Source organism: Notolepis coatsorum (assembly GCF_963971535.1).
Source record: "Notolepis coatsorum genome assembly, chromosome: 1".
Lineage (NCBI taxonomy): Eukaryota > Metazoa > Chordata > Actinopteri > Aulopiformes > Paralepididae > Notolepis > Notolepis coatsorum.
In genome coordinates this window covers 194,524,979-194,550,367 of record NC_140165.1, presented here as the reverse complement: position 1 = coordinate 194,550,367, position 25,389 = coordinate 194,524,979, and the positions used below count along the sequence as shown (strand labels likewise).

At 44.6% G+C, this 25,389-nt stretch overlaps 1 protein-coding gene across 2 annotated transcripts in view; it reads right to left on the bottom strand.

Moving 5' to 3' along the window:
- LOC311241720 (rho guanine nucleotide exchange factor 17-like) overlaps positions 1-25,389 on the bottom strand; it is a 107,269-nt gene that overhangs the window by 62,357 nt on the left and 19,523 nt on the right. For both annotated transcript variants that reach the window (XM_084330601.1, XM_084330602.1), the window contains exons 6-8: positions 11,050-11,168; positions 9,922-10,129; positions 6,936-7,009 (exon numbers count right to left, since the gene is read on the bottom strand). In XM_084330601.1, the coding sequence (XP_084186727.1) occupies positions 6,936-7,009; positions 9,922-10,129; positions 11,050-11,168 (401 nt within the window). The remainder of the gene's footprint in view (positions 1-6,935; positions 7,010-9,921; positions 10,130-11,049; positions 11,169-25,389) is intronic.

Here is a 25,389-nt window from a genome sequence, read left to right as displayed (position 1 = left end):
GGAACGAGTTTTCACGTCATTCCGAGCCATGCTCATTCTGCCGAAGACACTGTAACTCGTCTTTGATGTCAATATTTAAAAAATCTGTCATCGAAATCATATTTCCTTTCCGGAGCCCTGAGACAGTGCAAAGCTCCACTCAACTCTCTAGCGGTTCAAGAGCGCCATCTGGTGGCCGATCGGCAGATCGCCAACCGGATATTAACCTTTGAACCGGTAGTGCTCATCCATATGTGGTCCGGCCACTCGCTATCGTTAGAGAGACTCCGTCTTGATACAGTGAACATCGATCGGTGCAAATAACTATAAAAAAAAACATGATTTGGACGTATATACTATTATACAACCTGGAAATGCATCGGGCATTTCTACATCCCATAATAGAAAAAATTCTGTTCCACGCTCATCTGCCAGTGGCGCGAGGAAGCTACGGTAAGATTCAGCGTTATATTCTAACGTGTTCTTTACTAACTGCTCTGATGAACATATGACACACTCTGGATGAATCATCTAACGCTGCCCACGGAATTATAAACGATCCCCCGCCCATCCGGTCATCATCAGATGATACGTAGAAACTTCTAGAAGTACCTCCAGTTGAAATTTATTATCTGGCACAGATCGCTATCAAACTGTATTTCATCATCAATATAATGCATTTGGAGCTATAAATCAAGTTCTGGAGAAAGCTGCAGAAAACGATAAAAACATACTTATACTTTAGACCATATTTTAGTATGAATATGTGAATGAAAAAGTTTAACGTTGCTACACCCTGAACAATACATATAGGACATTGAATGGGCCATAATAATGGCAATTTAGCAATAGAATTTAAAAAGTTATAGCCCTGCAAAGAAGGGGAACTTCTCCATAGACAAATAGAGCTGGCGAGGGATGGTAAATTATGAATTTAACCCATGGCGATTAAAGTGTTAACTGAATGCACATGTGTGTGTGTGGACTACTGTACTATTACAGGTATTGAAATGAACAATGCAACTTCCTTATAAAAAAAAATATATATAATTTTTTTCCGGGAAATTAGTATTGAAACCGTTTTAAATATTCAGAATCGATATGTATCGATGTTTCGATATTTTTTACAACACTAGTGTGCAGTGCTTTGCCCCACAGGTCTGAGAAGAGGACCTGCACATTTAACTCGTTCCCCAAACTCCTCTACATGCCCCGATCTAAAATGGTTCACGACAGTAGCCATAATGCTAACGTTAGCGGGGTAACGTTAGCCAGAGCCATAGCCAGTAGTACTATGACCCGGACGGGCATAAGGCATAGGTTGCCTCGAGTGACGTCACAGCCCTGCTAGCGTCTGATAAGCGTTTAGATTTGCTCCGTGCATGTTATTCGTGCGTGGACCTTTTTAACCCTTTCTGAGTGGCATTTCCGGCGTCAAATGGAAATAAATAAATAATGAAATTAGATACCAATGATGTAAACTACCCATAACTGAAGAGTAGGGTTTAACCTGCAAGTTGGCCTTTAAGTTATTGCTAAGCCGCTGGCACATGTATTTCATCTTTCCATTTCAACTAGTAAATTCCCTTGTGTTTGGAAATCAGCCGATGGAATCCCTGGTAAACAATGAACTCAAGACTTTTCTATCAACTCACTCAGTCTTAAGCCCCAGTCAGTGACAGAGAGACAGGTAGGGAGGGTATAGGAGCCAGTGACAGAGAGACAGGTAGGGAGGGTAGAGGAGCCAGTGACAGAGAGACAGGTAGGGAGGGTAGAGGAGCCAGAGAGACAGGTAGGGAGGGTAGAGGAGCCAGTGACAGAGAGACAGGTAGGGAGGGTAGAGGAGCCAGAGACAGAGAGACAGGTAGGGAGGGTAGAGGAGCCAGAGACAGAGAGACAGGTAGGGAGGGTAGAGGAGCCAGAGACAGAGAGACAGGTAGGGAGGGTAGAGGAGCCAGAGACAGAGAGACAGGTAGGGAGGGTAGAGGAGCCAGAGACAGAGAGACAGGTAGGGAGGGTAGAGGAGCCAGAGACAGAGAGACAGGTAGGAAGGGTAGAGGAGCCAGAGACAGAGAGACAGGTAGGGAGGGTAGAGGAGCCAGAGACAGAGAGACAGGTAGGGAGGGTAGAGGAGCCAGAGACAGAGAGACAGGTAGGGAGGGTAGAGGAGCCAGAGACAGAGAGACAGGTAGGGAGGGTAGAGGAGCCAGAGACAGAGAGACAGGTAGGGAGGGTAGAGGAGCCAGAGACAGAGAGACAGGTAGGGAGGGTAGAGGAGCCAGAGACAGAGAGACAGGTAGGAAGGGTAGAGGAGCCAGAGACAGAGAGACAGGTAGGGAGGGTAGAGGAGCCAGAGACAGAGAGACAGGTAGGGAGGGTAGAGGAGCCAGAGACAGAGAGACAGGTAGGAAGGGTAGAGGAGCCAGAGACAGAGAGACAGGTAGGGAGGGTAGAGGAGCCAGAGACAGAGAGACAGGTAGGGAGGGTAGAGGAGCCAGAGACAGAGAGACAGGTAGGGAGGGTAGAGGAGCCAGAGACAGAGAGACAGGTAGGGAGGGTAGATGATAACTATTTTATTGCACTGCACTATTGCATTATTTTACTCTGTCTATTCTACTTTACTCTTTTATAAGGTCTATTTAAAATTTGCCATAGAACTGGCAGACACCATTCTATGTTGTCTATTTTGCTGCTATCTATTGTATGCTTGGTTGTAACCTTGGTCCCACCTATTTCGGTCTCCGTCACGCACTGGAAGTTTGCATACTCGGCTTCCACTATCATAGGCTTGTAACAGTCATAGTCCATTAATAGCCTTTGTAGATCATTGGACTGCCACTGTCCCTTCATGCTGTTATAGTCTGCATAATACCAGTCATACATCAGAGCCCTGTGTATGTACGACTCCATTAAGCTGTGTAGGGACGGTGTTCGATCTCCATGACCTCATCGTGCCTTCTGTTATGCCTCTTTCATTGTGGAAGAAGAACCTCCTTGTGGATGTTGTGATCACGTGTCCGTCTCTCTCATTCCATATAGCCCGATTTACAATCAGGACCGGAGGTGGTATCGCGCCTCCACCTCCTGACGGTTCACCTACAGGTCCTCCTGCCGGATACGGGGCAACGTCAACAACATCCGTACCCTCTGGCCCGGTATCGACTTGGGTAAGATCCATTTCGATTACACTGTCATTCGACTGAGGGGTCTGAGATATTGCCGTTTCCTCCTGGCCCACCGTCTCACCACGTAGCCGTTTCGTAGGATGTCCGGGTGTTTCTGGTGGGATCCTCCTCTTCTCCCCTCCTCCGATTGGCCTATTCTGTACAGGGGGACGGCCGGTGGAATGTATCGTGTCTTCTAAACTCCCTGCCACTGTAGGGAGTATCCCCGCCTCCTCTAGCCTTCTATGGTCCCCTCCTCCGATTGGCCTATCCTGTACAGGGGGACGGTCGGTGGAATGTATCATGTCTTCTAAACTCCCTGACACTTTAGGGAGTATCCCCGCCTCCCCTAGCTTTTCCTTTATATGGAATATGCCTCTGGCTAGGTTACCCGCTAGTCCTGTATTGTCCTCAATAAACGGCCTTATTGATGGATATATAGGGTATAATGCCGTGATCGAGGTACTTACTATAGGTTATATCATGCTCCCTAGTCGCCTCGTCCACGGGATTAGTGGGTTCCCCATTAGGCACAGAGTTACCTGGTCCCAGGTAATTATATCCAGGTAAAGTTAGTCCATTACTCCTGTGTATTACGGCCATCAGGTCCTGGTTATCGTCGTCGGAGGTGTCGGCCGTAATTTCGCCAAGCCCAGGGCAGAATGAATATTCGTTCTGTTCCTCTTCCTCGGAGTGGGCAGATTGTGAAAGCCATGGTGTCATGGCATCCATTGCCCTCTGACCTTCCGTCCTTTTATCTAACTTCCATTTCCCCCCCCTATTGATCATAGGTTTACAGTTAGAGCCGATAGGTGCACTGCTAACGCTATTACCCATAGTGTTGAATTTGGTGCCATTGGATCAGATGCTATAGTGCGTGTCTGTCCTTAGCATACATCAACATCATCATCATGACGCCATCTTCCTTCTTCCAAAATATAAACAAAGTCTCAAGCACGCCCCGGTAGTCTTGCGAGAGGTGCAGAATGGTCTGTGGAATCAGAGGAAACGCTACAGGCTGCACTTGAATGTACAGACTGGGGGGTGTTCCGAGATAACACAGATAACATTAATGACTACACGGAGACAGTGCTGGACTTTGTTTGTACTTTGGTGGAAGAAACAATCCCCACTACCAGAATTAGAGTTTACCCAAACCAAAAGCCCTGGGTAGACAAATCCGTCCGCGAGGCTCTGAAAGCGCACACCTCAGCCTACAACGCCGGGCTTGTGGCAGGCAACATGAATGACCACAAGGTGGCGAGATGCAACGTGAGGAGGGCAGTGATAGAAGCAAAGAGGCACTACAGGGATAAAATTGAACTTCAATATGAACAGGCTGACTCTAGAGCTATGTGGCAGGGCCTCAGAACGATGACAGATTACAAAGGCACCTCCCTCAAGCTGAACAGTGACATCTCCTTAGCAAATGATCTCAATACCTTATATGCGAGGTTTGAGGCTAGGAATAACAGCACCAGCCTACAATCCACTGCAATGGAGGGGGGGGACACTGCTGATGGAGACTCAGTGTTCAGGGTAACAGAACATGAGGTGAGGAGGACCTTTAAGAAAGTGAATATCAGGAAGGCAGCAGGACCGGACGGTATCCCCGGCCGCGTCCTAAAAATCTGTGCCGACCAACTGGCCCCGGTATTCACTGACATATTTAACCTGTCCTTGGAACAGGCTGTCATCCCCACCTGTCTGAAGAAGTCCATTATTATCCCTGTACCCAAAAAATCCAAGCCTGCTTGCCTCAACGACTACCGCCCTGTAGCTCTCACCTCCATAGCCATGAAGTGCTTTGAGAAGCTAGTAAAGGGCTACATCTGCTCCTCCCTCCCCATCAACCTGGACCCCCTGCAATTTGCATACCACCCCAACAGGTCCACGGAGGACGCCATAGCCCATGTACTGCACACAGCAGCATCACACCTGGACAAGAGGCAGGGGAACTATGTGAGAATGCTGTTCATCGACTACAGCTCAGCATTCAATACCATAGTCCCCTCCAAACTCATAGCCAAGCTCAGGGACCTGGGCTTGAACTATGACCTCTGCCAGTGGGTCTTGGACTTCCTGACGGGCAGACCCCAGGTGGTGAGAGCAGGCAACTGCACCTCCTCATCCATCACTCTCAACATAGGGGCCCCCCAGGGCTGTGTTCTGAGTCCCCTCCTCTACTCCCTGTACACACATGACTGTGTGGCACAGTGGAACAACAACACAATCATCAAATTAGCTGACGACACAGTAGTGGTGGGCCTGATCTCTGCAAACGACGAGAGGGCCTACCTGGAGGAGGTCAAGGTTCTAGCGGGATGGTGTCAAGAGAACAGCCTCTCCCTGAACGTCAGCAAAACAAAGGAGATGATTGTGGACTTTAGGAGGTCGGGGGTCAGGGACTACAGCCCCCTCAGCATCGACGGGGCACCGGTTGAGAGAGTGAACAGTTTTAAGTACCTCGGAGTCCACATATCCGAGGACTTGACATGGACCACACACATTGACAGTGTTGTGAAGAAGGCACGGAAACGCCTCTACTTCCTCAGGCGCCTAAGGAAGTTCCAAGTCAGTCAGAAGATCCTTAAGAACTTCTACTCATGCACAATAGAGAGCATCCTGACTGGCAATATCACCTCCTGGTTTGGGAATAGCACCGCACAAGACCGTAGCAGACTACAGAGAGTGGCCCGTTCAGCCGAACGCACAATTGGAGGGGGGCTTCCCACTCTCCAGGGCATTTACAACAAGCCATGGGCAAGGCTAAGAGAATTATCAAAGACTCGAGCCACCCAAACAACTGCCTCTTTGAACTGCTGCGGTCAGGCAAGCGATACCGGAGTCTCATGGCAAGCACAGAGAGACTCAGAAGAAGCTTCTATCCCCAGGCCATCAACGAACAATAACAATATGTAACAACCATCAAATGCACTCACAGCTCACAGCACACACATCCACACGCACACACTCACTTTAAACATACAACTCACTGCAGCACCCACTTTAACCACTTTAGAACACCTACGCACACTTTATATTTATTGGTAAAGAATTTGCACTACAACCCATACCTCAACCTCATTACACCTTACTGTAAAGTGTACCTAAATTGTACCTCATCCTTTGCACTGTATAGTATAATTATTGTATGGTAACTCAGTTACTTCTACTCTACATTGAGCATTGTATATATATATATATATTCTTGACTTCTATTTTATACTTGCTATACTTATTTTATACTTATCTATTTTTGCCTAGCACAGTCTCTGGAGCGAAACAGAAAGAAGGAATTTGTATAAAACTATTCTGTACTTCTGTATGACAACTAATAAAGAAACTTGAAACTTGAAACTACTCTTACTAGTTACACTGCTGGCCAGTGTTTACTACCATAGTGTCTTTATACCTGTGTATTACTGTACATATAAATACTACAACTCTGTACATACATCTGATTAGCACTAGTACTCAGTAGTACTCATTTAGATATCTTATACCCAGCTTAATCACTTGTACATTGTATATTACTATTGCACTTTACTGTTACATTTGCACTCTGGTTGGATATCAAACTTATTTGTGTTGCACTGTACTTGTACTGTATAATGACAATACATTTAAATCTAATCTAATCTAATAGATATATTATTAGAGATAACAGATGTATAACAGAGATAAGAGACGTCTTCCAGATATATTATTAGAGATAAGAATAATGATGTCCAACAGACATATCATTAGAGATAAGATGTCTAACAGAGATATCATTGGAGATAATCTCACCTGCATCCCACTACGAGTCTTCATGATGGGGATGGCCTTCAGAAACTCAGGATTCCACTGGTCCTTCTTCATAGCTATATACACACACACACACACACAACAAGTTAATCTCATTTGAATTAGAATGTCTTTATTGCCAAGTACATTTGTACACATACTGTACCAGGAATGTACTGTATCCTCTGCGTTTGACCCATCCTAACTATCTAAGAGCAGTGGGTTGGGGTTAGCGGAACCACAACCGTGTTGCTGTGAGGTGGCAGCACTAACCACTGAGCCACTGTGCCGTCTTTATAGACAAAGGCTGTGTCTGTAGAAATAAGGAATATCCTAAATGGATCTGCATGACAAATAAAGACTTCTTCTAAATGACCGGGGCCCACGCATACAAATTCTACCTAATATTTATTGTTTAATATTTCAGAAATACAGATGACTGCTAACACCTCCATGACCAACGAGCATGTCACATGGGTGAAAGTAGAATTAACCAATCAACAGCAGGATGTAAGACGCTGCGGTTTCAGTGCGGCGTGACGAAGATATGTCATCAGGCAGCATGCAGACATTTTTCACGCAATGCAAACTACATTAAACCATATGGTTAGCATGGATAGTACTTGTTAGGGCTTTCAGAACAAATTTAAATGTGCTATAGATAATATTCAGCCACTAGAAGTCGCACTAGGTACTGTAAGTAGCAGGTAGCAGTCCCTATAAGACAGGGGTGGGCAATTATTTTTCCCGGGGGGCCGAATGAGCAACTGAAAATATGTTGGAGGGCCGGGCCAAAATTCCAAACTCAATTATGCATAATATAAATTTTATTTCTATATAAAAAGCAGTAAATGGCATTGTTTTGACCCCTGGTAAGAGTGTATGTTATTATTTGGCAATTAAAAGGTGAGGTTAGCTTTCAAAAATATCATTTATTCAAATAGAATTTATTTCCAAAATGATAAACAAAATGTGAAACATTAATAACAAAGGGCATGTACAATGCCCAGGTCTGCTATAAGACAAGGTATTAATATTTCTTCATCTACATCATTTCATGCAGCTGTAATTAACACAACACAAGGATTTAATGTACCCGATGACATCACTGGTGGCCATATTGACATTTACTCTCAATAACTAACAAGGGGCAGGACCTGATAAACATCTTGCTTCTTCCTATTCCTTTTCGGACAATAAACTGTTTTGTTTATTATTTTATCTTACTTTTCTTTTTTTTCTTTCACAGTAAATTATCTTGTTATTTTTTTAATAATTTTATATTGCTTGAAATACCGTAATTCCTCTAATAGTAACCCCGGCTTGTATTTGTTTCAACTGTAGCGGGTACCAGGCTTGTATTAGGAGGAGGCATGTATAAGAGAGAGGCCTATATTTCTAATTTTCAAACAGATCATAATGAATAAATCAACATTTTGTGTCAGTTTGAACCCAGTAAAATGTACTGGGTTCATTTATTGAAACCAAGTACTGTATGAAATAGTAAACAGTGCAATTACAGGTGGTCATTGGTCATTTCAACGTTTTCAAAGTGAAATCAAGTAACTTTACCTTAGCAGCTCCGGGTGCTGTGGGTAGCAGCAACGTTGGCTCTCATAACGTTAGCCAGTTGGCAGCTCCGGGTGCTGTGGGTAGCAACGTTAGCTCTCATAGCGTTAGCCAGTTAGCAGCTCCGGGTGCTGTGGGTAGCAACGTTAGCTCTCATAGCGTTAGCCAGTTAGCAGCTCCGGGTGCTGTGGGTATCAACGTTAGCTCTCATGGCATTAGCCAGTTAGCAGCTCCGGGTGCTGTGGGTAGCAAAGTTAGCTCTCATGGCGTTAGCCAGTTGGCAGCTCCGGGTGCTGTGGGTAGCAACGTTAGCTCTCATGGCATTAGCCAGTTAGCAGCTCCGGGTGCTGTGGGTAGCAAAGTTAGCTCTCATGGCGTTAGCCAGTTGGCAGCTCCGGGTGCTGTGGGTAGCAACGTTAGCTCTCATGGCGTTAGCCAGTTGGCAGCTCCGGGTGCTGTGGGTAGCAACGTTAGCTCTCATGGCGTTGGCCAGTTGGCAGCTCCGGGTGCTGTGGGTAGCAACGTTAGCTCTCATAACGTTAGCCAGTTAGTAGCTCCGGGTGCTGTGGGTATCAACGTTGGCTCTCATAACATTAGCCAGTTGGCAGCTCCGGGAGCTGTGGGTAGCAACGTTAGCTCTCATAGCGTTAGCCAGTTAGCAGCTCCGGATGCTGTGGGTAGCAACGTTAGCTCTCATAGCGTTAGCCAGTTAGCAACGTTGGCTCTCGTAGCGTTAGCCAGTTAGCAGCTCCGGGTGCTGTGGGTGGCAACGTTGGCTCTCATAGCGTTAGCCAGTTAGCAGCTCCGGGTACTGTAGGCATAGATATATATAGAACAACTGTAGGTAGCAACGTGCTCTTTTACCGTCAGCTGCTTTCAGCTCTGTTGTTGTGTTACGTGCTGCGCGCGACCCGTGTTCCATACGGAAGTAAGGAGAGGTTCGCTCACGTGTATATTAGTAACCCGGTTTGTATTAGGAGGCCGGCTTATAATTGCTTAGCTCAACAGCGCACCCGGATATTAATAGAGACCCGGATTTTAATAGAATACATGTTACAATAGAGGAATTACGGTAAACTATTAATTCATTCATTTATTCACTAAATGAACATGTGCAAAACTGTTTTGAGTTTTTGGATATGTGTGAGATTATGTGCAAAATAAATCAGCATTGTTTTTTGGTGAAGTGCTCCTTTAACATTGCACTTCAGATTCAGCATCATACAGCACAAGTACAATACAATGCATTATTGTACATGCTGCTGTATATACCATATACATACAGTATACAGTATATATTTATCCACATCTGTCTGTATATACCTGCATATACAGTATATACTATATATATATTATATATATATATATTTATAAATACAGAACATATTGTGGACACAGTGGATGTAGTTATTCCTCTGACCTAACTTCTTCTTGGCTTCCTCAAAGGACTGTTCGAAGTTGGAGCGAGCGTCTGGGGACGTGAAGTCAAACACAAAGCTGCTCTCTGCGGACGCCGTGCTGAACTCCAGCTTGGTGGGCAGGAGGCTCAAACTGAACGCTACACACTGCTTCTCTGACAGCTCCCTGTGGACCGATGCCATCACCTCCTTAATCACCTCATCTAGAGACTAGGAAAGAGAGAGAGAGAGAGAGAGAGAGAGAGAGAGAGAGAGAGAGAGAGAGAGAGAGAGAGAGAGAGAGAGAGAGAGAGAGAGTCAGAGAGAGAGAGAGAGAGTCAGCGGGGGAGAGAGAGAGAGAGAGAGAGAGAGGTAGAGAGAGATAGAGAGAGAGAGTCAGAGATAGATAGAGAAGAGAGAGAGAGAGGGATAGAGAGAGATGGAGAGAGGGAGAGGGAGAGAGAGTCAGAGAGAGAGAGAGAAGAGAGAGTCAGCGAGAGAGAGAGTCAGCACGTGCGAGAGAGAGAGTCAGAGAGAGAGAGAGAGAGTCAGGGAGAGAGAGAGAGTCAGTGAGAGAGAAAAGAGTCAGCATGAGAGAGAGAGAGACAGAGACAGAGAGAGAGAGACAGAGAGAGAGAGTCAGCACGAGCGAGAGAGAGAGAGTCAGAGAGAGAGAGAGAGAGAGAGAGACAGAGAGAGAGAGACAGAGAGAGAGAGTCAGAGAGAGAGAGAGAGAGTCAGAGAGAGAGCGTCAGAGAGAGAGAGACAGAGTCAGTGAGAGAGAAAAGAGTCAGCATGAGAGAGACAGAGACGCGCACACACACACACACACAGAGAGAGATAGGGGTTTGGTATCTGCCCAGTATGTGTCAGAGCCTAGGACTGTGTTGTTGTAACCAAATCTTGTTTTATTTATGTATATTTTGAGCCAAATATTATACTGAGAGAGAGACAGAAAGAGAGACAGAGTGAGAAGAAAGAGAGAGAAAGAGTGTGAGCCACAGGAGTTGTGCTTGTGACCATTACAGCAGACTGTTTAAGTTTAAGTCTGTGTGTGTGTGTGTGTGTGTGTGTGTGTGTGTGTGTGTGTGTGTGTGTGTGTGTGTGTGTGTGTGTGTGTGTGTGTGTGTGCGTGCGTGCATGTGCAGTACCTGGTGAGGGAAGCTGACAGTCTCAGAAAGTTTGCTGATCTGTCCCAGAGTGCTGAGGTCCTCGTCCAAACGACCAATCATCTTCTGGATACTCTCCTTATTGGTGGCCTGCGAGGAGCCTAGCGTACAGGAAGACAAACCATCAGGTTTAATGAGAACTACAATCTGACATGATAAAAACTGAGAGTGGAAAACAATATCTGAATATATCCACATGGGACACTTATCTAGCCATCTGGATTCAGCAAACTAGCTAGCACTGCTAGTATAAGTCTCTCTTTATGTCCGTTAGCATTACAGTCTGTTGACAGCTAACAGGCTAGCGTTGCTACCAGTCTCTCTTTATGCTTGTTAGCATTACAGTCTGTTAACAGCTAACAGGCTGGCAAGTCTCTCTGCATAACAACGTAATATGTTTTGACCATTTTATAATCCAGTGACAGCAGCAACAGACACATTACTAACACACAAAGCTAACATCATTACATGACAGATGTCTATAACCGGTCTGATGTATGTCTGGGCACACTCCTACACAGAGCTGTCTCTACGCCTGTACGCCACAGCCTCTGCCACAGCCTGTACGCCACAGGACCTAGCATGTCCTACCATGCTCTGTAAATAACTCATGTACATATACCGATATGCACTACTTTGTTTACTTGTTTTATTGCACAATGTCGTTCTATTGGATTCTTATTATATATTACTATTGTATTATGCACATCGTTGCGGGCAAGACCCCCCCGCATTTCATTGTATACTTGTGTGACGTACATGGGTACGTGGGTTGGTCATTACCATTATTACTGTATTTATGACACCATCTGAACATCAGGTTAGTATATTTAATGTGTTATGTTTTGTATGTGTGATGTTGTGTCATCTCCTAATCACTGTTTCTGTTCCACAGATGCCACTCATCTCCCTGATTGGATTGGTTGCGCCTGATTGGTGCACCTTCGAACAGGCAGTGGAGATGGGTGGATAATAGAGTGGGAGGTGACACACATCGGGGCGCCTCATTCTGTCAATTGCCAGTGACCAGAGTGGAGTGGGGTTGCCATTGTTTTCCACTGTTTGTGTGGGATTATTATTGTGCTTATTTACCACTTTGTGTGGACCAAGTACTGTGTTAATATATATATATATTGTTGGCCTATGTGCCACTTCTCTACCTGAGTGAGTATCCTCTTGTTGGCCTTTGCGCCTATTTTCCACTGAGTGTGGAGTGATACTTTGCTGCCCTTTTGCTATTGTTCCCTTTAAGTGGAACTGTATATATATATGTATTTGTAAACTGTATGCCATTGCCACTTTGTGTGGACTTGTACCTTTGGTACGTTTTGGCTGGGTGGTTCCCAGTACCAACCTCTGGCTGGTTGGTTAGTGTCGGCGGACGCTAATCTAGTTTGTTTATCTATATCTCACCTTGTGTGTTCTCCCCCTACCTTTTCCCTTTGTGTGTGTTCTGGGTTTAAATCCCCTCTAAAATAAACATAATTTTCCCTTTGGGGAAAAGCAGTGGGTTTCAAGTCCCGCTACAATAAATATTATTTACCATTTGAAAACGCCTTTGTTTATTACCTACCTGCCCGGGACTGTTTTACAAGAATTTACTGAGAGAGGCTGTTTTTTGTTCATGTGCAGCCGGCTCCAGTTACTTTTTTGTGTGGTCATCAGACCTTTGTACATGACATGGGGGCTCGTTAGTTTGCACAATTGTATTGTTCCTTGTTGTTATGTGACATGTGGACTTGTCGATTGGAGCGTGTCAGGTAGGTTGCGTTTTTTTTCATTTGGTAAGTTATATTATTATATTTCCGTGCTGCACACTTGACTGTTGTAAACCATTGTTGTAAGTTATGCTCTTAACCATTCTATTTTTTTCCACATAGGTAAAGGGTGGATCACCTGCTTGGTTAGGGGGAGGGGGGCACGCGTCGTCTATTCCGGTGGAGTGCGCAATGAAATCGGTAAGCGACTGAAGATATGTGTAGTCCTCATTCCGCTAGGGAAGTAGTTTAGTCGGGGTAGTTAGTGTTACCCAGGTGATCCTAGTTAGGTGGTTAGAACCGACATTTATTGTTTTCATGAATGTTAGATGTGGATATTAAATCGAATTGGTCAGATTGTCATACTGCATAATGTGGCTGTTGAGTGTTGCACAGGGACATTATTGAGTACTATAGGTGAGTGGCTATTTTGTAGGGCTTATTGAAGTCTGATTTGTTGTAGTATTGTGGGTAGTATTGTGTGTTGCTACGGCAGTATACTTTCTTTCATAACTGTATTCAGAGTACAGAGTGCAGAGTGCAGGGTGCAGAGTATAGATTTTTCATGAGTAGAGCTATGGAGGTTTGTGATTAGGATGTTGGTGTGTCGGATCCTGAGAGTGTTGACTCTGCACTAGGTTCAGACCATGGTTCTACTACTTCTGCTGGTGAGTTGAGCGCACTGAGCGCTGAGCTGCGTTTAGCCTGTCTAGAGAGGGCGGCTTTGCGCAGGGAGGATAGAGAAGAGAGGAAGGAGGAGAGAGACAGAGAAGAGAGAAAGGAGGAGAGAGACAGAGAAGAGAGGAAGGGGGTGAGAGACAAGGAGGAGAGAGACAGAGAGAGAGACTGGGAAGAGAGAAAGGAGGAGAGAGACAGGCTGGAGAGAAAGGAGGTGGCTGATAGGGAATTTCAATTGGCGATGAGGAAACTGGAGTTGGAGTGTGGTGACGCTAAACGTAGCACAATTTCCTCTCCAGTACTTTCCGACCCCCAGGCACCCTTTGATATTAGCCAGCATATGTCCTTGGTTCCCCTCTTTCATGAGTCTAGAGTGGAGGTGTTCTTTTCTGCGTTTGAACGCATCGTGCAGGCTCTGTGTTGGCCAGTGGGCATGTGGGCAATTATGTTGCAATGCAGGCTCACGGGGAAAGCACAAGAAGCACATGCTGCGTTGTCATTTAATGACGGCTTAAACTATGAGTGTGTGAAAAGCGCTGTCTTGCGTGTGTACGAACTGGTACCAGAAGCATACAGGCAGCATTTTCGCAACCGCCGTAAGTCTCCTTCCCAAACCCATGTTGATTTCTCCCGGGAGGAGAGACTTAATTTTGATCGGTGGTGTTCTGCGTGTGAGGTAAAAGACTTTGCATCATTGAGTGAATTGGTACTTATGGAGCAGTCCAAAGCCTCCCTGCCAGACCGAACTGTGCTCTATTTACATGGGCAGGGGGTGTCAACACTCCGACAGGCTGCGATTTCGGCAGACGAGTTTGAATGGTCACACAAACATGTTTCTGTACGTCCTAATGTATGTGTTGGAGGTGGCTCATTCACTCCTCGTGAGTCAACGTTCCAGCCACGCTCACCGCCGTCTAAGAGACCGGTGGTGTGTAATTATTGTAAAAAGATGGGCCATATGGTAAAAAGTTGTCATACGCTGAGGAAGCGACAGGAGAGAAAAGGGTCAGCCCAGGAACCAAAAGGAGTGGAGGTTGAAAACGCTCCATTGACTGACTTGTGTTGTGAAGAATTGATTGATAATCACCCCAATGTTTTTTGTACTTGTGTTGTCACCAAGGCACAGGAGAGGAAGCGAACTCAAGCTTTGACGTTGAGTGACTCTGTCTGTGGCGAGGCTCTCGCTGAGGACAGGGGGGGGGGCATCTATTGGCGAGATGGAAAAGGTTGCTGTAAGTAGCGTTCAGGGGAAGCTGGTAATTCCCAAGTTTGCTGACGTACCATTGCCACTGAGACGTCAAGCATTGATCACTACTCAGCACAATGATTCCTCCCTATCAAGCTGTTTTGCGGCAGTGGCCAGTGCTGCTGTTAGTAGGAACCCGGCCTTTGTGATAGAGGAGGGGGAATTAGTGTTCCGGCCATTACCAAAGTTCTAATTTGAGTGACACCATTTTGGGTCCTGTTGATGTTATTTTTACTGACACCATTTTGGATCCTGACCATGTTATTTTTGTGATGCCATTTTGAAAGGAAATGGGCGCTGTGATGGTGCCAGGGACATGTGCTGATTTTTGTTTCCCTGTTTGCTGTCCTGTTAAGCGCGATGAGATGATTTGTTCTTTATTTTTTTCCCAGGAAAAGTTTCCAGTTTGTTGTCTCCTGTTGACAGGTCGGTATCGGTGGAGCGGCCTGTCAAAGTAGAGGTTGTTGTTGTTTCTGTTCTCCCTGGTATGTGGTACTAATCTGATGTTGGGTAATAAGTAATAATGTTTTGCTAACCCTACAGGTTCGCTCTTATGGGGGGAGGTGTGACGTACATGGGTACGTGGGTTGGTCATTACCATTATTACTGTATTTATGACACCATCTGAACATCAGGTTAGTATATTTAATGTGTTATATTTTGTATGTGTGATGTTGTGTCATCTCCTAATCACTGTTTCTGTTCCACAGATGCCACTCATCTCCCTGATTGGATTGGTTGCGCCTGATTGGTGCACCTTCGAACAGGCAGTGGAGATGGGTGGATAATAGAGTGGGAGGTGACACACATCGGCTCATTCTGTCAATTGCCAGTGACCAGAGTGGAGTGGGGTTGCCATTGTTTTCCACTGTTTGTGTGGGATTATTATTGTGCTTATTTACCACTTTGTGTGGACCAAGTACTGTGTGTTAATATATATATATATTGTTGGCCTATGTGCCACTTCTCTACCTGAGTGAGTGTGCAGCTTTCTATTGTGGTGGTGGAGGTTAGGTGCACTTTAGTCTGTGTTTGTAAATAAGTAATGTTTTTTTTGTGTTGTTTTTTATGCTGTGCGTTTATGTGAATGTTGATTAGTGGTAGTTGAGCTATGGTTATAATTATATTGTCATTTCGGATGTATGGAGGCACTGTATGCTTGGTTAAAGTTGTGAATGGAGGTGTATTCATTTCACATGTGATCCAGGGACGTAGCGAGGAGTGGGCTGTAATTGGTCGAGATACGTCACGTGGTGTCAGTGAAACAGTAAACAGGAAGTTGCGGGGAATTTGACAGCAGCGAAGGGAAACGAGTGAGGACTGGTGAGTGAATGTGTGTAAGCGATTTGTTTTAAGAATGATAGTAGTATTGTGGTAGTTATTGATTGAATGTGTGTTTTGTTTCAAGGTTTGTAACCTGTTGGAGAAAAGAATTAAAACCTTTTTACAACTGAGTGGCATCCTGTCCATCCCTTCACCCCAGCAGCGGGAGTAAAGCTGCACAGTTACAAACCACCGACGGCGGCAGAAGAGTGGCTGAAACGCGCCGTCAGACAAGGACAAAACAACCGAGGGATATGAGGTACTCCTGTGTCGTTGTAAATGGAATAACTCGCGCATCAGACCATACGGGTCAGCGAGCAGGAACTTTCACCTGGTTCAAATGTTAATGCAAGCAGCTAACACAGCTAAGGAAGCTAACGCAGCTGAATGAGTGAATGAATGAAAACGTTGTTTGGCAGATGTCAGTGCCAACTTCAAATGCGATCAGGAGTAATGCCAAGCTACTGAAACTGGCTATCAAATAGCATACCAAAGCTAACGTGGACAAGCAATGAAGGCAGTTGATTGTTTGTTTGAGCATTTTATTAACAGATTGGAGAGTGGGTGCAATACAGTGCAGCTCAGTGCACACGGTTGTTGGGGGGATGTAGACCAGAGAGGACTTTCGTCTTGTTTACATCAGGGTCCCCCATCCAGTTGAGGATAAAAGCTATAGTTTGTTTACTAGCGCTGCGATGGTGCCAATCATATTATATAGGTGTATGCTGATTAGTAGCCCTCTAATTTCAAGACCTTTAGCTTAGTTTGAGTGTACCTGGGTGGCAAGCCGGCGGGAGAAGGTGAAACCTACTCCACTTTGTTTATTTGTATTGTTTTCCATTTTTGGGCGGTATCCCTGGGGGGACCTCTGGTGAGCCTGGTAACGCCGCTGAAGACTAGTTAGGCTAGGATAGTCAGGGAAGAAGCTTCTGAGCTAGTTTAGGCAGCTAGAGAGGGCGGAAGACACAAGGTAGACAAGGAGTTACGGGTACGCTCAATTAGGTTATTATTTATTAGGTTATTATTTATTATTACAATTATTATTATTATTTTTTTTGTATTTTATTTTTTTATTATTTTTTAAACAAACATATAAACAAACATGACAACACACGATAAGATATACAAGCATTAATTGTCAGGGCACATCCAATGAGATCACATTTTAGTTAGTTGTCTTATATAAGATATACCCCTAATACCTGTTATCTAAAAAAACCTACACACATATGCTCAGCTCGAACCCCCCCCTCCCGGACCCCACCTTGAGAAGTACCTCCACTATCCCTCGCACCTAACCAGACACTACCATTATAAGCTAGCTTTTATTCTCTCCACCACTTCTAACCACATTGACATTTTGGATTCATTGAGACCCAGAATTCTTGCTATAGATATTTCATGGTAAATTACATCGAGATATGTAAGAAACCAAACTTTACGGCAAATTTTTTCCGGTTGAAACCAGCGTGATGCGATCAGCTTTTTGGCTACTGTGATACCCGATAAAACCAATCTCTTTAGCTGTGGATTCACTGCAAACTCAAAAACATCATTCAATAATAATACCGAGGGGTGTACAGGTATATTCCAAGATACGAGTTTTGATATTTGTTGGGTCACATCTTTCCAGAATGCCTTAACTGGTGAGCAGTCCCAATACATGTGCATAAATGTCCCTTCGTCCCCATTTGCACATTGGGTGCATTTGGAATCTTGTTTAAGCCCCCTTCCTTAATGACAAGCAAGCAGTGCAAGAATGTACCGTAGTGGCGTGCAGTAATGCGCCTTTCATTTCCCCTGTTTCATTTCTTTCAGTGCATCGTAAAGTTCCTCCAGGGTAAAGGGAGAATCCTTTTACTGTGGTTCAACAGTTTTAGTAGCAGTGCACAGAACAAGAGCATTTAGACCTTTTACTGTGGTTCAACAGTTTTAGTAGCAGTGCACAGAACCAGAGCCTTTAGACCTTTTACTGTGTTACTGACATGAAGATGGAACACATTTTTGTTGTTAATATTATTTATATTACTGGTAGTTCATACAAGACTTTCTTTGTAAAATGTGTCATAATGACTGTAGCATTTGTGTGTGTGTAACGTACACTGTAAAAAATAAATGTTTTTTCACAGGAAATTCACTATTATTTTACAGATTACTTTTGTTTTTCTACTTTAAGTGTAAATGCGATACAAATATAGTAAATTACCTTTTATCAAACTATTAACCATTAAATAAAGGTTGTAATTCCTTCATAGTTAAATACAGTAGAGGTTGCATACTTCATTATCTAAAGATGGTAAGTTAGAGTGTTGTGTTCACTCATAGTTAAAGACTGTAGAGGTTGAGTACTTCATTATCTAAACATGGTAAGTTAGTTAGAGTGTTGTGTTCAGTCAGACAGTAGACAAGTAGAGGTTGAGTACTTTATTATCTAAACATGGTTTGATTGATTGATTGAAAAGTTTATTAACAGATTGCAGAATGGGTACAGTACAGTTCAATACATACAATTGTTAAGGGGATGCAGACCAGAGAAAGACTTGTCTTGTTTACATCAGGGTCCCCCATTTTCAATTCATATATGACATACATGACATACAGATAGACAGTACTGCTACGCCTATACATTTATGACATATCAGATTTGCAAATACAGTACTGTTTGTGATACAAAAGTGTCCAGAAAAAGGAGTGTATATACATTTGGCGTAGAAACTGTACATTGGTGAGTTAGAGTGTTGTGTTCATTCATAGTTAAAGACAGCCGAGGTTGAGTAGTTTCTTCTGATATTCCATAGTAAAGTACACGTTAACGTTACAATGTGTTGTGTTCACAACAGCGTTTAGTCCGACGACGCGTCGCGATAATATACTATATTCGCGAAGTACACGTTAACGTTACAATCGTCGTGATAATATACTATATTCCATAGTAAATTACACGTTAACGTTACAATGTTGCGTTGTGTTCACTCATAGTTAAAGACAGTTGTGTTCACTCATAGTTAAAGACAGCCGAGGTTTCAAGTGATTCGTTGCAATGTACGCGGAAATGCCATAGCATTTGTCTAAGCGGGGCCTGAAAAGAAAGGCGCTTTACCGTACTGGCGTGCGGTGACGAATGCGGAAGCATTTTTGCACTGCTTGCTTATCATTAAGGAAGACGCATTCGGCACAGTCTTATATGAGTCAAGTATGTCCTGTGAATATAGTTAAGATTGATTTGTTGATGATCCGGGTTCCTTGATGTAAGTCTGACATTTGCCCAGGCTCCTTGCCAATCAAAGTCATTTTCCAGGTCTGGTATATCCCTCCTCCAGACAGAGTCAAGTTGGAGGGTTTCATACGAGGACGTTAGTAATTGATGATAAAATTCTGAAACAAAACCTCTCGATGTCTCTCTTGCGTAGAAGAATTTGTGGTATCTGTGGTGTTCAATTGGTCTGTCTAATGGAACACCGTGAGACTTCAAACATAGCTCTAACTGTTTGTGAAAAAGCCATGTGGACTTGGTGAGATAAAATTTTTTGCGTATTTCTTTATCACTACAAAAACCCTGTTTGTTAAAAACATCCCCTAATGAGTGTATGCCTTGCTCTTCCCATATAGGGAATCTTATAGGTCGTTTTCCAATTAAGAGTGCATTGTTATTGAATAAGGGAGTATGATTGTGCCATTTTTGTGGGTTAGGATTTTTTTTTTGTGATTCACGCCATATCCGGATCGCATGAGTAATTATGGGGCCAAATTTTCGTTCACAGTGCTTGATTGGTAGTTTAGTGTATGCTATGTCCTTCAGTCTATGTGGGGCTACTATGTTTTCTTCTATTTTTCTCCAGGATGCTAATGCTTGGGAGTCAAACCATGTTGTCAATGGACTTAATGTGTACGCCTTAAAATATAGGAAAAAATCTGGAAATGCCATGCCACCATCTGCTTTATTTCTCTGTGCGGTGGATCTTTTTATACGTGGTGGTTTGTTATTCCAAATAAATTTGTATGTGGAGGAGTGTAATCTTTTCCAGTAACCCTCTGGAGGGGGTAACGGTAGCATTGAACTGAAGAAGTTGATTTTAGGTAGTACATCCATCTTAACTATTGATATCCGTGCTTGTACTGTGTTTTTAAGTTTTGCCCATCTATCAAGGTCGTCTTTGATTTTGTTTTGGATTTTTGTGTAGTTGTGCTTCACCGTTTGTCTTATGGTAGGGAATATTTCCACTCCCAAGCATCTGAAATGTTTTACCATCGGTATCTGTCCTGGGAGGGTTGTATCTTTTTTTGCAGGGGTGTTAAGTGGAAGGAAAGCCGACTTCGGCCAATTTATCTTAAATCCTGATAAATCACCAAAGTCCTCAATCAACTTGAGCAGATGAGGCAATGTGGTGTTGGGGTTTTGCATGAACAATATTACATCGTCCGCATATAAACACATTTTTTGTTGTGTGCCCTTGATTACGATTGGTTCTATGGATTGGGATTGTCTTATATATTGTGCTAAAGGCTCTAATGATAGATTGAACAGTCCGGGACTAAGAGGACAACCCTGTCTGGCAGAGCGTGATACCGGAAATATTTGGGAGATGATTGTGCCTGTTGTACAATTATTTATTTTATGGTCAAATAAATAATAAATAAAAAAAAATAAAAAAAAATTGATCAATTAAAGAAAGAGAGGGCCAAAGTGAAGGCAGCTTTCACAAGAAAGGCCAACAGCATTTTGCGAATGGCGCCAACTATGCTGCGAGAGGAATTGAAAAGTGAGTGGAAATCCCTTTCTGAGGACGCAGAAAGGCTTCATGCAGCTAATTATGTGTGTGAGGCCTGTCTGATTGATGAAGCAGGCGACATGGAGGCTGTGGATGATAAAGCCAAAGCAGACTTGGAGAGGGTAACCATAGAGTGTGATACAACATTAAAAGAGGTGAAGCAGGCAATCCATTCCAACCTTTGGTCAAAATATGCAGAGACCGAGCTAAAAGCAGCCATTGGACGGGCAGAAAGAAGCTATGAAGGTGCGGGAGAAGTTAACCTGGAAACAATCACCTACGAAAATGGTAAAGAACAAGTCACACTCTTGGAATCTCTCATCACCAAGGCAGAAAGTCTGCTAGCTGTCTGGGAAGGGTGGATCCCTGAAGGCGCTGCGTGCGAGGTTAGAAAAAATCTGCAAGTACTGGAGGACAAGAGAATTGACCTCTGGCGAAGGTGGGTGGTTGAATTCGGCAGGGTCCAGAAAGAGCAGGCTGATAGAGCCATTGAAATCAGGCTAAAGGCCGCCTCCGACATTGCAGAAGCTGAAAAAGGAGCCGCTGAGGCTGAAAGAAGAGCCGCCGAGACCAGGCTAAAGGCAGCCGAAGTTAGCGCTGGGTCTGAGGAGAGGGCCGCAGATGCCAGAGAAAAGGCAGCTGAGATCCAGTTGGTAATGGCAGAGGCCGCCGCAGAAGAGCGTGCCGAGCTGGCCAAAAAATACAGCTACCCAATACAGCTACCCAATACAGCTACCAAAGTTCAATGGTTGCATGAGAGACTTTCACCGTTGGCGAAGAGACTGGGAAAACCTCCAGCGACAGGGAGATCCATCTGGGTCAGTCGAAGTAAAGAAATTCCAGCTCCTAGACAGTGTGGAGGAGAGAATCATCAATGGCGTTAGGCTCTCAAGCTACGACACAGCTCATGATATGTTTAGGGTCCTTGAAAACCGGTTCGGGAATAAGACCACCATCGCTATTCAGACAATTGAAGAGTTGGAGAAGTTGCCGGTGGCAAAAGGTAACCAGCCGAGAAAAACAATAGAGCTCATCCAAGCTGTTGAGAAGGCCCTTACTGACCTGACATACTTAGGAAATATTGTAGCTATAAAGAATCCACTTGTTATCAAAGCTATTGAAAGCAAACTGCCGGAATGTGAGCTGAGGAGCTGGCTCACCTTTAAAGCTGCACCTGTGAACAATGTCACCCCTGAAGGCCACTTTGACGCTCTCCTAAAATTCTTAAAAAATGAAGAAGTAGTCCTTGAGGCGTTGGTGCAGCTAAGACCCTCAGAAGTGTTCGAGAAGCCAAGCAAGCCAGGGTGGAAGACGTTCACACGAGCAACAGGAATGGTTGCGACTGGAGAAGAATGCAGAGTGTGTGGAGATGAGGAGCACGGAGGCAAAATTTTCTTCTGCAAAAGGTTCAAAGCGCTCAGTCTGGCTGAGAAGAGAGACGTCGTCGAAAGGAATGAAGCCTGCCAGCAAGACCGACGGCTTCTCAGTTACAGTGGGTGACAATATTGTCACAAGGAAAGACGAAATTACCTACCAGGGTTCCATCCTAGAGGCAAATCTTTCCTGTGACAAAATGGCATCCAATGTAATAAAAAAAGTCAACCAACGAACTAGATTCTTGTACCGGATCTCCTCTCTGGTAAAGAAGAATACCCTGAAGACTCTGGCAGGAGCACTCATTCAAGGGTACTATGACTATGCGTGCACCTCATGGTACCAAAGCACCTCAAAGGCGCTTAAAACAAAATTACAAACATCACAAAACAAACTGGTCAGACTACTACTTGACCTGAACCCCAGAACCCACCTCACCCCTGCCCACTTTGACAACCTAGGATGGCTTAGAGTAGACGACAGAGTACAGCAACTTGCAATGGGCCTGGTCTTCAAGATAAACTATACGACCGGGGTGCCCATGTACATGTCAAAATACTTCCCAAAGGTCAGTGAATACCACAACCACTACACCAGAGGAAGCTCAACAAATCATGTTAAACCCAGATTCGGCTCAAACAAGGGACTAAACACGTTTCGCAATTATGCCACAACAATGTGGAACGCCCTACCCAAAGCTGTAAAGGAATGTGAATCCCTGCCCACATTCAAAACCGCTCTTAAAGAGCACCTACGGGAGGCTGCAATTCGAAACTGGCCACCGTAAATGCCCAAAACCCCCACCACCTCCTAATAGACAGTCTCCTCCCCACCGCATGTATATATTCCCTCCCCGCCGTATGTATATTTCCCTCCCACCCACCCACCCCCTCCTAATGTACAGTCCCCTCCCCATCATATGTATATACTCTGTCAGGATCTAGGGGTAACAGTACTGTATATTTGAATACCGCTTATGTCACAAATGTATCAGTACTAAATACCTATATGTCCCTATGCCATAAATGTCATGTATGTTGTGTATGTCATAAATGTCTATATGAAATGAAAATGGGGGACCCTGATGGAAACAAGACAAACGTCTTTCTCAGGTCTGCATCCCCTTAACAATTGTATGTATTGAGCCGTACTGTATTGTACCCATCCTGCAATCTGTTAAATAAAGTTTTCATTCATTCATTCATTCATTCATTCATTCATTCATTCATTCATTCATTCATTCATGTTTGACATCCCATCAGAGGGATGGAGAATGCAGCGACAGGTTCCTTTGCAGGAAGTGCTGCCAAAAGGGAGAGACCTCCGACCACCACTACCTCATGTGCTCTGCAGAAGGAGGGCAAAAAGGAGAGGAGAGGAGAATGGGAAAGCAAAGGGTGGAAACAAGCGGCGTAAACACGGGAACACTCTCAGAAGAGCAACAGAAGGCACTTGCTAACGTCTCCCCCGAAGCAGCGGACCAGATTTTAAGGGCATTCACCAATCAAACAACAGTGTCAATGAGCACAAGCAGTAAGGGTGTTAGTCTCCGTGGAAAAAATGGCCTGAGGGAGCATCCTGTGCTTATGATGATCATGGAGGTCATGACAAACGGAGGGCAAACTATTGGGACCCTAGTAGACCTTGCGTCCGACACCAACTACATAACCCACCAAGCTGCCAAAAGACTCAGACTGAGAGGGGAGAAGATAACGTTGGTTGTACATGGAGTTGGTGGGATGAAAGTGAGAGTCAAGACAGAAAGGTACCTGCTCAAGGTCAGGATGCATATTTCAGAGGACACATGGAGTCCCCACCAGATAGTCTGTTATGGCCTGGATGAAATCGCCCGAGCAGGCAGAGTCGTCAGCCCGAAGCAGCTTAAAAGATTCTTCCCAGAAGTCAAAACAGAGGAGCTGGTCCGGCCAGAGAAGATCGAGCTCTTGATCAGCCACCGGGAGGGTCGGCTTGCTCCACAGCGGATGAAGAGAGTGGGAGATCTGGTGCTGTGGGACGGCCCGCTAGGGAAGACTGTGGGGGGAACGCACCCTGATCTGTTTGAGGAGATGGAGATGTCAATCCACAACTCTAAGACTCATTTTGCACACTCTATGAGAGCAAAAGCGATCACGGTGGAGGAGATCTCCTGCGAGCTGGTAAACACCAAAAGAAAAAGGGCTCAGAAACTGGACAAGGTCACGAGAGGAGTGGAAGAGATCCTCCCCGCTGGAGGCTTCTCTCTCAAGCCATGGGTTCAGTCCGGTCAAAGTGGGAGGCATGAAAGAAGTCAGCCCAAGCAATCTGGTGAGGTTTTGAGTCTGGCGCTCGAAACCCTGGTGTTGCCCAATGCCAGAGAGGCTGTGTGTAAGGTTCAGCAGCTTGGCCAAGCTCTGTGGGGGGGCCATCAGCTGGGTCCGCCGAGCGGTGAACAAGTGGCGAATCCGAGGTGGAGCCATAGAGAGAGCAGAGTGGGAGGCAAAGCACTTGATGCAAGCAAAAAGTGTGCTGATAAAGATTTGTCAATTTTGTCGCTAACCATGGCTGAGAAATGTGTTGCATTAGAGGAAGAAAAGGCCTCTTTACATACTATGATGAAACGGTCACAAGAAAGTCATCAGTCTGAGATTAATTCTTTAAAAAGTGAATTGGATAAAGTATCAGCACAGTTGCAAATGACTGAGTACAGTCTTGAGGAGAGAGAGAAGATCCACCATGATGAGTGTGAAGGGGCCTCTGCCCTGAAGGAGAAAGTGGAGCATCTCCACGTACAGTTCCATAAAGAGTCAGATAAAGTGAGAGAGGCAGTTAACAAACATCATTGTCTACACAATGAATTGCAAGCCAAAGATGAGCAAATCAACTGCATCAACGTTCAAATAAGTCAAAGAAAGGAATTACTTGCTGGACTCGGTCAACAGCTGAAGGAGAATGATGCAGCCATTGCCCATGTCATGGATTCTGCCTCAATTGAAAGGCTGAAACATGCTGAAGAGAACAATGGTCTAATAGCACAGTTGGGAAGAATGGAATATGAGCACAGAAGCTCTCTGAAACAGCTGGAAACTACAACAGCCTGTTAGCAATGGAACTGAGATTTCAGTTTCACAGAATAAATGGAAGACATTACATCTCAAACTCAAGCTGTAACAAAATAAATATGTGACATTTTTGTCCT